The following is a 14,585-nucleotide window of genomic DNA, read 5'->3' as shown; positions in this document are numbered from 1 at the left end:
TTATTGGGATATTTTTTCCTTGCAGTCTACACTCTGCCTTTGAACTATCAAAGTTGAAACTCTCTCACTGTCGTCTGCCTGTCTCTTTAATGTTTAAATCACCTCCCCTCGCTGTTGCGTTCTTGACCAATCACGTGGCTTTAACCGAAGACTGGGGGCCGGGAATAGAGGACAAAAACAGTCGACTGCCATTTGGTCGTTAGAAGAACGGGCTCATGAACGACACATCACTCATTGAGGCAGCTCAGTGTGTATCCCGAAAAAAGTTCCTATGCCAAGGTAAAATTTTCATAAATTTAACGTTCGTAAACAGAATAGTTCATAAGCCAAGCGGTTCGTAAACCGTATCACTGTATGGACAAATGACAACTGGAGTAAAATCATCAGCAAGAGATATTTACGATAAATTAAGCAAGGGAGCATTTGTGGTAGGTACATCCTTATTAAAAAAATCATTAATACTTTGCAACAATGTTTTTTTTGCGATTAGTCTTATTGTGTTTTAAGTTGTGAAAAATGGGGCAGGCAACTTCATGGCAGGGAAGGCAACTTTTCAGAGTTGTCTGTCCTGGTGTCCGCTAACTTTTTCTCATGAATTTCAGACACTGATACATGTGTGTGTGTGTGTGTGTGTGTGTGTATATGTGTGTGTGTGTGTGTGTGTGTGGGTGCGCGTGTGTGTGTGTGTGTGTGTGTGTGTGTGTGTGTGTGTGTGTGTGTGTCTGTGTGTGTGTGTGTGCGCGTGTGTGCGTGTTTGTGTGAGAGTGTGGAAGTGCGTGTGTTGGTATGAAACTGGCCTGCTTTTCGTCCACTTTGGCTCCGGCTGCTGAAATTCCCTCTAGACATTTGGAGATAATGGGCTGCACTTTCTTCTCCAGCTCGGAGAACTGGCAGTATCCTTCCGCGAGACGGTGAATCCGATGCTCATCCAGGTCCTGAAGCTTCTACACACACACACACACACACACACACACACACACACACACACACACACGCACGCACACACACACACACACACACACACACACACACACACACACACACACACACACACACACACACACACACACGCACACACACACATATGCGCGCACACATACACACACACGCACACACTCACACACACGCACACGCACACGCACACTCACACACATACACACACACTGTCAGTTGGTACCTGAGCAGTCCATCGGCGGCACTGATATCAGTATTGGCAACAAAAGTGAGTCACCCCCTTGGTGAAAATGACCCGGTTGCACCCAAATAGTAAATACTTATCCAAATGTCCCCATTGTGCCACTATTAAATGTTTTCTCATTCTAATTCTTAATTACAAGACAACACCCCGATACAGTTGGGTCAGTGGTCCTTTTTTGTGGGGGGTGGGGGCTTTTGTTGCCAGTGGTTCATCGGTGAGCGACGACGTTCTCACGTTGAATATCTGCGGTATTTCTGTGTAGTAGAAGTAATTCTGCTCCTTGTTGTACTTCTGCAGCTGGGCGGCGTAGTCGTTGCGGGATTCCTCGGCCGTGTGCGTGCGCACAAGCGCATGCTGTTTGGCCTTTCAGCAACGACACAGGCCATGATAATGTCAGCGGGAGGGGGGATGGAGCGATTGTGTGTGTTTGTGTATGAGTTTGTGTTTGTATGACTATTCTTGTGAGGGCCAATATTTCATACCGTGCGTAGTGGGGATATTTTTGACAAGCCGGTCCTCACAAATGTTTGATGTTACATCACCTTCCCCTTCACATATTCCATACAGAGCGCACATCCTTTTTGATCTACTATCTGCTTTCGCTATCCATCTAGCTGGCTATCTGGCTAGCTACCTAGCGAGCTGTCTATTTGCTGTTTATTTTCTATCTATTAGCTATCTAGCTGACTGGCTAGCTATCTAGGTGGCTATCTGTTGGTTATCTATTAGCTATCTATTAGCAAGCTAGCTCGTTTTCTATCTATTTGAGTTACTTCCGGGTTGAGTGAACGCTGGCGCATGTGGCTGTCGCATGTGGCTGCCGCTCCTCATCCACAGAAAAACTTATCTTGTATTATTATTATTATTATTATTATTATTATTATTATTATTATTATTATTATTATTATTATTATTATTATATTACAGTGATACCTCGGGTTAAGAACCCCTTGTCTTACGAACTTTTCGTTTACGAACGTTAAATTTCTGAAAATTTTACCTTGGCATCCAAACTTTTTTCGGGACTGAGTGATGTGTCGTTAGCGAACGAACGGGCCTGTTCTAACAAGAAAATGGCAGCCGGCTTGTTTTGGTCCTCTATTCCTCGCCCCCAGTCGTCAGTTAAAGCCACGTGATTGGTCAAGAATGCAGCAGTGAGGGGTTGGGGGTTACAGACAGAGAGAGAGTGAAGCTGTTCTCCAAAAAGAAAATGGTTGGCGACTTTTTTGGTCCTCAATTCCCCGCCCCCAGTCTTCGGTTAAAGTCACGTGATTGGTCAAGAATGCAGCAGTGCGGGGTTGGGGGTTACAGACAGAGAGAGAGTGAAGCCGTTCTCCAAAAAGGAAATGGCTGCCGACTTTTTTTGTCCTCTATTCCCCGCCTCCAGTCATTGGTTAAAGCCACGTGATTGGTTAAGAACGCAGCAGTAAGGGGAGGTCGTTTAAACATTAAAGAGACAAGCAGACGACAGCGAGAGAGTTTCAACTTTGATAGTTCAAAGGCAGAGTGTAGACTGCAAGGTTAAAATCCATCAATGAGGCTCCACAAATAACCCGCACCTTCTATACACTTGATGCAAAAAGCTATCAACCCAGCTAAACAGAACACAATTGATGAGGAACTAGATAATATTATAGCAGAGAAAGCACCTACAAGGGATCCTTCCTCAAGATGGTGAAAGAAGGCTACGTTCCTCATCAAGTGTTTAATGCTGAGGAAACCAGTCACTCCATTCCATCAAGCTATCAACGACCATCACAGAGGTAAATAAAACGACGTTATTATACATTACAGTTTATTTCTTTAATTATAATACCATAGCACATTTATTATACATAAAAATAAGGTATACTTTGTGTATTTTTAAGGCTTAGAAAATTATAAAGTAGATTTTTTTTTTATGGGGACCTGGGTACGGATTATTCTCATTTTAATGGTTTCTTCTGAGATACACACTTTTCGCCTTACACACTCTGTCTGGGAACCAATTAATTTTGTAAGCCAAGGTAACTGTAATTCGAAAGGCTTCTAGAGGGTCTACATTGGCATCTCTCAAAATGTCAAAAACCCTGTCGACTAAAAACTATCTTGTGTGTACATGTGTGTGTGCATATATATATATATATATATATATATATATACAGTAAAGTCTCATTATATCGATATCGGATATATCGATAGTCCCGGTTATATCGATATTATTTCTATACACGCACGGAGAAAATTACATGCAAACAGGGTCGGATATATCGATAGTCCCGGTTATATCGATATTTTTTCGGACTCCCTTGAATATCGATCTAACGAGACTTTACTGTATATGTGTGTGTGTGTGTGTGTGTGTGTGTGTGTGTGTGTGTGTGTGTGTGTGTGTGTGTGTGTGTGTGTGTGTGATTACTTTATCCACGTCGATCTTTGTGGCGTTGGGGTCGTTCTCGATTTTCTCAGCCTGCTGCGTGGCTTTTTCGGCCTCTGCCCACTCCTTGGCAAAGCGCTTCTTGGTCTACATGGAAGCACAAGACGGAAGATACAAAAGTATTGTCCGTCGCTAAAAGGCAACGACGTTTCGGTTTAGACTCTGGAACCTTTGCCACGTACACTTTCGAGCTGTTTGAAGCTGCTCTCCAGATTCTGTTGGGCCTTCTTGGCATCGGAAAGGTGCTGTGAAGGCAAAAGGGTGCATTCAAGGACAATGAGGGATTGACGGCGGCGCGGCGGCGACGGCTGTTCAGCTCATCACCGCTTTGCGGTCCTGCTTGAGGTCCTGCAGGAACTTGGCCAGCTCCACGCAGATGTTGGTCATCATGGTCTCGGCGATCAACTCCCGCTGGCCCGCGTAGTCGTTCAGCTCGTTCAGGATCTCTTGCAAGGCGGCGTGGTTGCTAAATCTGGAACACACACACACACACACACACACACACACACACACACACACACACACACACACACACACACACACACACACACACACACACACACACACACACACAAAATGAACGACAATAATAAAATTATTATTATCCTTTTTTTCCATTATTATTATTATTATTAATAATAATAATAATAATAATAATAATAATAATAATAAATTTCATTTCTAAGTGCCTTTCAAAACTCTCAAGGTAGCGGCAGCCACACGCGCCAGCGTTCACTCAACCCGGAAGTAACTCAAATCGATAGAAAGCGAGCTACTTCGCTATTCGATACAGTAATAATAATACATTTCATTTATAAGCACCTTTCAAAACTCTCAAGGTCACCTTACAGTCACAGGATACAGTCGCTAATAGATAGCTACCTAGCCAGTGAGATAGTTAAACGATAGCTAGCTAGATAGCTAAACAATAGCAAGTGAGGCAGCTAGACAGCAAATAGATAGTTAGGTAGCTAGCTTGCTAGCAAGCTAGACCAAGACACAAATGCAACTGGATGCAAGTAGCGTCGTGACCTGCAGTCCTGCTCGTCTTTGCTCCCTTTCTTGGCGTACTTCTTGGATAGACTCCTGCAACACAGGTCCTGGTCGTTATCTCCCACAACGGCGCAGACGCGCTCGGGTGGTCAAGCGGAGGCACCTGAGTTGCTTGGCGTAGCTCTGTTCGATATCGCTGCGCTCCTTCACAAACTTGATGTAGCGCTCCACCAGGTCCAGGCCCGCCTGAGTGTGCTTGTCGATCACGTCGTTCTGGTCCTGATGTCCCGTGTCACACACACAAACACACACACATCAGACGTAATGTCTCGGTGGCATAGCCTAGTTGGAATCACTGTACAGTGAAAGGCAAAGGGGGGGAGGGTTGAAAAATCCGGGCAGTGTCCTGCAGGGGAAGGAAGAGGGGGAGACAATGGAGAGAGCAAAGGGTGGTGGGTAGTTGAGCCACTCCCCACAAGAATTTGTCTTGTTGGCTCCACTGACGTCATCGCTCGCGAGGGATTGACGTCGCTAGGAGCTCCGGCGAGACCTGAAACGGTCCGACACGCCCCGCCTCCCGCTAACGACACGCCTTCAAAAATCGCGCTTGGCGAGACGCCAAGCAAAGTCTGAGTGCGTTCCTGTTTTGTACTCAACAAGAGTCCGACGAGTCGTGCTTTCTTTCGTGAAAGAACAAAAAATAATGCGTCATGGTCATCATCGCAATTAGTATGCTTGTCATTGGAATCCAGTCACATCTGGGGTTCTGCAGGGTTCTGTTCTAGGCACTCTTGCCATTTACACTCATCCCCAAGGCAATCTTATCTAAAAGATAGGCTGCAAAATGAAACACAAAGTAATGTAGTTTATTCAATACATTGTAAGAATGAAAATTGTAAGGAGCAGTACATTGGGGAGACTCAACAAATTCGCAAAAAAGACTATCAACGCAGGGATAATACGAGTGGGCCTCAAGCGGCAGTACATTTGCACCTCAAAGCTAGCAACCACTCATTTGACGACAATGAGGTTAAAATCTTAGCGAAAGAACATAGATGGTTTGAAAGGGGAGTAAAAAAAGCGATTCTCATAAAACAACAAAATCCTTCATTAAACCGGTCTGGTGGGGCGAAGTTCAATTTGGATTGTTCATACAATAGCCTGCTTAGGCAAAACAGGTTATTTGTAATGCTGATGAGGTGATATCGGAGGAAGGGGGGCAAACAGGCCAGTCGTTAGTCAGGAATGTAGGAACAATCAGTAGTGGGGACACAGGGAGTGCTCCTCTGCTCCCCCCAACCTGAGAAGGGACCTATCATAGCTGTGTCCAGCGCCGCCATGTCTGGACATTAGGGATATATAAATAGGGCCAATACGACCAGTAAGACTTCAGTTCGCTGACGAAGCCTCTTGGATAGGAGGCGAAACGTCCGACACCTTCAAAAAAGTACAGATGACGGCTGAAGAAACCTTCTCATCGATGGACCACTCCTGTACGACTGAGAGCTTACACAGACGTATTTATTCTAGTATAACGCGCACATGTGTACAACGTGCATCCCTAATTGCCAATTAAAAATCGGCATAAAATGTTTTCACTTTTTCTTGGCTTTGTAACAGTATTTCAATTAAAATATGAAGAACACTGAATGTAAACTCTGGATATTGGTAATGGTGCAAAACAGCAATGCTTAACTTACCTTTCAGTATGGGCGAGACGATGAAAGGAAATGAAGCGTAGATAAAGAAATGCGAATCAACAATCAAAAATTTAGCTGATAGCCAGCCGGCTAGATAGCTAATAGCTAAAAGATGTGTGTGGCTGCCGCTGCTCACCCACAAAGAAAAACTGAGTGACCATGAGAGTTTTGACAGGCGCTTATAAATGAAATGTATTGTTATTAAAAAATAAAGGAATGCGCGTGATCTGGGTCTTTCCGAGAATCGAAACTGAAGGGTGAAAATAGACGTGGAAATGCTGCCTTCTCCTGGAAGGGAGAAACATTAAATATACATGAGAATTTTTTTCCCACGCCTCGTTTATAACGCGCACCCAAACTTTGAGTTCTTTTTTAGGTAGAAAATGTTGTGCGTTATACTCGAATAAATATGGTAATGATTGGCTCTTTTTGGGAGATTTGATTGAAGTCTGCTTGGCCGCGGCCATAAGGAGCCAAGCGACGTTCGGCCACGGTCCTAATGACATCACGCAGAGATCACAATCAGCAAATAACAACGGCAAAACAATGCAGGGGGCAGGGGGGTTGCGTCCGGTGGTTGCCGACCGGACTTCCTGTCACGCGTGAAAAACAAACAGGTGAAATGGTTTATGACACTATGCCTTTAAGAGAGCGCAGTCCAAGGTATGCGGGAGCGATTGCGAAATATTTTTCTCACACTCACTACGCACACGCACTTCTTGACATTACATGAAAGCAGACCTCAAAAGTGACAATTTGTTTTTGTTGTTGTGGACAAAAAATGTCAAACTCACCCACAAATCGGTGCCCCAGTCCATGTCAGCCCCTCTCACGCGTTCCCTCAAGCTGAAATTCTCCTGGAAGGGTTTGGAGGAAGTCCACGCCTTCTCTCGCTGTGCAAAATAATGTCTTCTCTTCTTTTTTTCTCCCCCCTTGTTAACTCCTGAAACTGGTTTGCGTCCTGAGAGAGAGAGAAAATGAGAGAGTCAAAGAGGGGAGGAGCACAGCAGCCGAGTTGATCTTAAAGTATTCGCAACAACAACACACGTGATTGCAGAAAACAAGAACAAAAAGGCTACAAGGAGAAACAAACTATTGTCACAAGTGACAATTGCGAACGAAAAAAAAATCATTGGCACCGCACTCCCCGATCTCGAAGACTTGCACGAGGCAAGAATCAAAACGAGGGCGCGGACCCTGCGCACCCTGCCCACCACCTTTTCCAGCCTCGGCAGGCACGACCAAGCCATGCGCACCAAATCCAGCGGCCATTTAAACAGCTTCTTCCCCCGTCGCCATTAACTCTCTGCTCAGTCACCCAAATATAAACTGTGTAGAGCCGCTTTGCAATTTTGCACAAACGCTGCGGAAACCCATCCCGTTAGAATCGTGGTACTCACTTGAACCACTGTCTGCTTGACACTTTGCACATTGTTTCACGGTTGTTCCTGAGAGGTACCACTTACATAAATGAATGACATTTTTGATGATGATACTAGTGCAGCGTGTTCCACCAGAGACAAATTCCTTGCGTGTTCTACATACTTCTTGGCCAATCAAGATAATTCTGATTTACGCTGGTCCAGCAGACGTTGGGATATATATATATATATATATATATATATATATATATATATATATATATATATATATATATATATATATATATATATATATATATATATATATATATATATATATATATATATATATATATATATAATGGAAACTGTGAATGCAGCACTGAGAACGATCCCGACCGGAACGATCACGGAAACCAATGAGCTGATATACGCCTCAGCATCAGTGATCCTAGAGATGCTTGGCTACAAGAGCAACCATGAGAGCCACGGCATTGATTACCCACCTTGGAAAAGACGGTTGGAGGCTAAGATCAAGGCGGCTCGGAAAGATGTGAGTCAATTGACGGAGACCCAGAGAGGTGTGAATAAAAGGCCAATACCCAAGAGGTACATGCAGATAACCATACCTGAAGCACTCGAAACTGCCAAACAAAGGCTCCAGGCCTTGTCCAGTCGCCTAAAGAGGTACACGAAAGAGAATGAGGCCATAAGAATAAACAGGCTGTTCGCAACACAACCTGCGAAAGTGTACGCTCAGTGGCAGGGTTCTAACAGCAGAGCAGACCCTCCAAGGCTGGAAACTGAAAGATACTGGAAAGGCATATGGGAGAAGGAGGTCGCACATAACAGCAGTGCGCAATGGCTGGCGACTCTGAAAGAGGAGCACAGCAACCTCCCTGAACAGAACCCAGTTACCATCACAGCGGCAGATATACAAGAAAGAGTCTCAGGTATGAAAAACTGGACGGCACCAGGCATGGTCCACACCTACTGGCTAAAGAAACTCACAGCTCTTCACGAGCGCCTAGCAGCACAAATGAACCAGTTGCTGATGGATGGGACTCACCCAGGATGGCTAACCGAAGGGCGAACAATCCTGATCATGAAGGATTCCTCAAAGGGTGAAGTTCCTTCCAACTATCGGCCAATAACCTGTCTCTCCACAACATGGAAGCTCATGTCAGGCATCATTGCGGCTAAGATAAGTGGACACATGGATCAATACATGAGCAAAGCACAGAAAGGCATTAGTAGAGATACTAGAGGTGCCAAACATCAGCTGCTGGTTGACAGAACAGTCGCACAAGACTGCAGGTCCCGACTGTGCACAGCCTGGATTGATTACAAGAAAGCATATGACTCGATGCCACACACATGGATCACTGACTGCTTGGAGTTGTATAAAGTCAACAGGACCCTCAGAGCCTTCGTTGCAAACTTGATGAGGATGTGGAAAACCACACTTGAAGCGAATGGCAAGCCACTAACGCAAGTGTCCATCAAATGTGGCATATACCAAGGTGATGCACTCTCCCACTGCTGTTCTGCATAGGACTGAACCCCCTCAGCCAGATAATTGCCAAGACAGGCTATGTATACCGCCTCAGAAATGGAGCTACGATCAGTCACCTCCTCTACATGGATGACATAAAGCTGTATGCTAAGAGCGAAAGGGACATAGACTCCCTGATCCACACAACCAGGATCTACAGCAGTGATATCGGAATGTCATTCGGGCTGGAGAAATGTAGTCGGATGGTGACTAAGAGGGGCAAGGTAGTCCACACTGAAGGGTTGTCACTCCCTGAAGGAACGATAGCAGACATTGAAAACAGCTACAAGTACCTCGGTATACCACAGGCCAATGGCAACCTCGAACTAGCAACAAGGAAAGCGGCTATGACCAAATACCTCCAGCGGGTGAGGCAAGTCCTCAGAAGCCAGCTCAATAACAAGAACAAGACCCGGGCAATAAACAGCTATGCCCTGCCAGCGATCAGATACCCTGCAGGATTCATAAGGTGGCCAAAGGAAGAGATTCAGACCACGGATGTTAAGACCCGAAAACTCCTCACCATGCACAGAGGATTCCAAGTCCAGCACCCTGAGACTGTACACAAGCCGTAAGGAAGGAGGACTAGTGAGTGTGAGAGCCACTGTCCAGGATGAAACATCCAATCTCCATGAATACATCAAAGAGAAGGCTCCAACGGATGATGTACTCAGAGAATGTCTCAGACAATGGGGAGCAGAGGATGAAGTGTGGAAGAGGGACCATCATGGGAGGAAAAGCCCCGACACGGGATGTACCACGAACCATAGCAGAAGTGGCTGATCTCAATAAGTCCTATCAGTGGCTAGAGAGAGCTGGCCTAAAGGACAGCACAGAGGCACTCATCCTGGCTGCCCAAGAGCAGGCCCTGAACACCAGAGCCATAGAGGCAGGGATATACCACACCAGACAAGACCCAAGGTGTAGGTTGTGCAAAGAGGCACCTGACACAATCCAAAACATAACTGCAGGGTGTAAGATGCTGGCAGGGAAAGCCTACATGGAGCGCCATAACCAGGTGGCTGGCATAGTCTACCCAAACATCTGTGCGGAGTATGGACTGGAAACCCCAAGGTCAAAATGGGAAACACCTCCCAAGGTAGTAGACAATGACCGAGCAAAGATCCTGTGGGACTTCCAGATACAGACTGACAAGACGGTAAAGGCCAACCAACCAGATATCGTGGTCATAGATAAAGGGCAAAGGAAAGCCGTTGTCGTGGATGTAGTGGTCCCGAGTGATGGAAGCATCAGAAACAAGGAACATGAGAAAATCGAGTAATACCAAGGGCTCAGAGAGGAGCTGTAGAGCGCCTAGAAGGTAAAGGTGACAGTCGTGCCTGTGGTGGTCGGAGCACTTGGGGCAGTGACCCCCAAACTAGACGAGTGTTTGCAAGAGATCCCGGGAACAACATCAGATATATCGGTCCAGAAAAGTTCACTGCGAGGAACAGCACGGATACTGCGCAGAACCCTCAAGCTTCCTGGCCTCTGGTAGAGGACCCGAGTTAAAAAAAAAATAGGGGACAGACACCACCCATGGTGGGTGAGACGAGGATTTAAAATGTATATATACAGTGACACCTCAACTTACGAACTTAATTGGTTCCGAGTGTGTGAGGTGAAAAGTGTGTATCTAAAAAAAATTCCCATAGGAAACCATTAAAATGGGAATAATCCGTTCCCGGCTTTCCATAAAATATACTTTTCAACTCAATAAGCAGGGCGGCCCTCGTCGAGTGGTTAGAACACTGGCTTCACAGTGCAGAGGTCTCCGGTTCGCGTCCTGGTCCGGCCTCCCTGTGTGGAGTTTGCATGTTCTCCCCGGACCCGCGTGGGTTTTGTCTGGGTCCTCCGGTTTCCTCCCACACTCCAAAAACATGCATGGGAGGCAGATTGACCACTCCAAATTGTCCCTAGGTGTGAGTGTGACTGTTGTATGTACTTGTGTGCCCTGATAAGGTTTTATTTACCTTTTTGATGTTTCGTTGATGGCTTAGGGAAGGAGACTCACCTTCCATAAGGACTGTTGGTAACTTAACCTCTGGTGTGGCTTCTCTTCTTTTTTCTTTGGAGACTCCTCATTATTTTTGGTGTAAAAACCTCTTAATTGACACCTGTTGCTTTCTGACTTGTAAGGTCTTACGAAGCTGAGGTATCACATTATTGTTCATCATGTTGATGATTGTCATAGCCACAGTCTTTTCTGAATGGAATTGTTCGGTAATAGCCTGCACATCATTCCACTTTGCCAACATTGCCTTCATAAGCTCACTTGATGCTGCAGCCGTCTCCTCCTGTGATGTTCTCGAACCATCAGTTACTGGCTTTAAAATCCTCAATAAGCGCCGAACTTCCAGGTTGGCGCATGGCGATATCGGTGTGAATTAGCCGTGCTTTCTCGCATAAAATAGCTTTACACACGCTGATAGCTGCTTTTCGTTAATCCAAATTAACAGAAGTTTATCAACTTCTTCGATTGCCCGAGACCGTCGCTTTGAGAGCACGGAAACACCTTTTGCAACAGACGCACCTTTAATGGCTTTTCTCTTTCCGGAGAATGGTAGTAATGGTTGACTTAGCATAGCCGTGCTCGGCCACTAAATAACACAAACGCACACCTCGTTCGTGTTTTTCAATTATCTCCTTCTCAGCGACAGTGATTTTATTTTGTATCTTCTTGGGCTGAACACGAGCCTGTGGTGTTTTTTTCGGTCCCATCATAGTTAAATTATCAGCAAAAAGCTCCAAGTATGCGATCGATGTGTGCATTCAATGAGAGGGGTTGTGGAAAGTAGCGCCGGCTGGAGCGCTGTTCGGTCGTGTGCTTCCGCCGAAGATCACTCTGCCAGATCCGAAGGTCGTGTGCTTGATAGACCAGCCGTGGTGGGTATGTATTATGAAAATAGTACTTATTATAAGGTTTAATTTTCATAAATTTGAAGTTCGTAAGATGAAAAGTTCTTAATATAAGGTGTTCGTAAGCTGAGGTCTCACTGTATATATATATATATATATATATATATATATATATATATATATATATATATATATATGTAACGGAGTTGTGCGCTTAGATTATTAAATTATGAAGGAAGTGACGCAACGGCGCACAGTGTGGCACTATGTCCCGCCCATAGTTTCCAGAACAATCTCGAGGAGATTCAGGGTGAGTCGCAATTTTCTGTTGGTCTTGATTAACGCGCATTTTCATGACAATATCTTATTTTGTTTCCCCTTTTGTACTGTCTAGTGTTATCTAATTAGTTCCCTTATTCATTTCTAGTCCAGATTACTTTTTGTGTCATTATTTACTTCACGTTTTGTCGAGTGGAACTTTGGAGCATATGCGCTTTTCTATCGCAGTTAATCACAAGACGAAACCCATGCGACTTCACCCATCCCTTCTGCCATACTGTGTTGCAGGTAATAATTGTTTCATTTCGTTTTTATTGAACAATATTTAGTTTCTTGTGTCGTGTTTCATTTGCCCGTGAGTGTCCGTGGCGGGTTGAACTGCGCGCCAGCCATTACAAGCGCACCGCGTGTTCTGCCGAGTCTCCGCCCATGATGCGTTCAGGGACATCTTGTAAATAACAGTGAACTTGTGTTGTATTCTCTTTTTCTGTAAATAACCACTATACGATCACACGTTGTTAATTCTGTTTTGTTATCTACAATGTTTTGCATTTGAGAACAATCTCGAGGAGATTCAGGTTAATCACAAGACGAAACCCATGCGACTTCACCCATCCCTTCTGCCATACTGTGTTGCAGAAATAAAAGAAATAAAAAGACACATCCACGCGTCTCGTCTTCATTAATACGGCAGCATCGTGGAGATGAAGACAGTCACTGTTGTGACTCCCGTCTCATTGGTGCCGTGACCCGTCGATCACAAGTGACTCTCCACTTCGGACCGGGACCGCGATGCTGCACAGTGTCTTCATCCCATCACTCGGTGGACGGTGTGTCGACCCCATTCTTAAATTGTGTGTTGATTGTCTGAGCTGCTGTTTTGCAATTGTTGTGCTTCTTTTTTTTCCTGTAAGTTTTTTTTGTGAAGTTTGAGAATGAGCTCCTTCCAAGGGACATTTAGCACACCTTTTAATAAGTGTATTGGTAGAGGTAGAGGCATCCCGACCATGTTACAGGTGTGGAGTCCCATCCAGAGTGATGTAGTAGAGGGGAATGGGCAGGTTCTAGCTGAGGCCACTTATGTTAGTGGGGACAGAGTTCCTTCCCAGACCCAGTGTAGTACATCTCAGACGAGCGCACAGACTCCTGACACACCAGTGACAGATCCCTTACTCCAGTCACCTGACGTAGTTGGTCAGATGAGTGACATAATTAGACAGCATTTTTGTACATCCTTGCCCGATAACCTTGTCTATTGTGCCTGTTGGTCTTTCTGTTGTCTTCCGTGTGTATGTTGCCTCACTTCTGCATAATTTAAGGGGGGTGTATGTAACGGAGTTGTGCGCTTATATTATTAAATTATGAAGGAAGTGACGCAACGGCGCACAGTGTGGCACTATGTCCCGCCCATAGTTTCCAGAACAATCTCGAGGAGATTCAGGGTGAGTCGCAATTTTCTGTTGGTCTTGATTAACGCGCATTTTCATGACAATATCTTATTTTGTTTCCCCTTTTGTACTGTCTAGTGTTATCTAATTAGTTCCCTTATTCATTTCGAGTCCAGATTACTTTTTGTGTCATTATTTACTTCACGTTTTGTCGAGTGGAACTTTGGAGCATATGCGCTTTTCTATCGCAGTTAATCACAAGACGAAACCCATGCGACTTCACCCATCCCTTCTGCCATACTGTGTTGCAGGTAATAATTGTTTCATTTCGTTTTTATTGAACAATATTTAGTTTCTTGTGTCGTGTTTCATTTGCCCGTGAGTGTCCGTGGCGGGTTGAACTGCGCGCCAGCCATTACAAGCGCACCGCGTGTTCTGCCGAGTCTCCGCCCATGATGCGTTCAGGGACATCTTGTAAATAACAGTGAACTTGTGTTGTATTCTCTTTTTCTGTAAATAACCACTATAGGATCACACGTTGTTAATTCTGTTTTGTTATCTACAATGTTTTGCATTTGAGAACAATCTCGAGGAGATTCAGGTTAATCACAAGACGAAACCCATGCGACTTCACCCATCCCTTCTGCCATACTGTGTTGCAGAAATAAAAGAAATAAAAAGACACATCCACGCGTCTCGTCTTCATTAATACGGCAGCATCGTGGAGATGAAGACAGTCACTGTTGTGACACCCGTCTCATATATATATATATATATATATATATATATATATATATATATATATATATATATATATATATATATATATATATATA

At 44.8% G+C, this 14,585-nt stretch overlaps 1 protein-coding gene and 1 long non-coding RNA gene across 4 annotated transcripts in view; one reads left to right on the top strand and one right to left on the bottom strand.

Annotated features, from left to right (window-relative positions):
- LOC148892193 (cdc42-interacting protein 4 homolog) overlaps nt 1-7,259 on the bottom strand; it is a 29,058-nt gene extending 21,799 nt beyond the window's left edge. For 2 of the 3 annotated variants that reach the window (XM_089006010.1, XM_089006012.1), the window contains exons 1-8: nt 7,102-7,259; nt 4,771-4,886; nt 4,647-4,700; nt 3,939-4,086; nt 3,797-3,859; nt 3,597-3,701; nt 1,433-1,561; nt 798-944 (exon numbers count right to left, since the gene is read on the bottom strand). In XM_089006010.1, the coding sequence (XP_088862136.1) occupies nt 798-944; nt 1,433-1,561; nt 3,597-3,701; nt 3,797-3,859; nt 3,939-4,086; nt 4,647-4,700; nt 4,771-4,886; nt 7,102-7,125 (786 nt within the window). In that variant the 5' untranslated portion in view covers nt 7,126-7,259. The remainder of the gene's footprint in view (nt 1-797; nt 945-1,432; nt 1,562-3,596; nt 3,702-3,796; nt 3,860-3,938; nt 4,087-4,646; nt 4,701-4,770; nt 4,887-7,101) is intronic. The other variant, XM_089006013.1, reaches the window with a different exon arrangement.
- A 5,019-nt stretch (nt 7,260-12,278) lies between these two features.
- LOC148892192 (uncharacterized) lies at nt 12,279-13,020 on the top strand. The gene is made up of 2 exons (XR_016116253.1): nt 12,279-12,649; nt 12,919-13,020. It is a non-coding gene; the product is annotated as an uncharacterized LOC148892192 (long non-coding RNA).
- The last annotated feature ends 1,565 nt before the right edge of the window (nt 13,021-14,585 follow it).

This window comes from Hippocampus bargibanti, linkage group LG10, assembly GCF_051943395.1.
Source record: "Hippocampus bargibanti isolate YZ-2025 linkage group LG10, ASM5194339v1, whole genome shotgun sequence".
NCBI lineage: Eukaryota > Metazoa > Chordata > Actinopteri > Syngnathiformes > Syngnathidae > Hippocampus > Hippocampus bargibanti.
The sequence above is the reverse complement of the archived record's forward strand: the minus strand, read 5'-3'. Positions and strand labels throughout refer to the sequence as shown.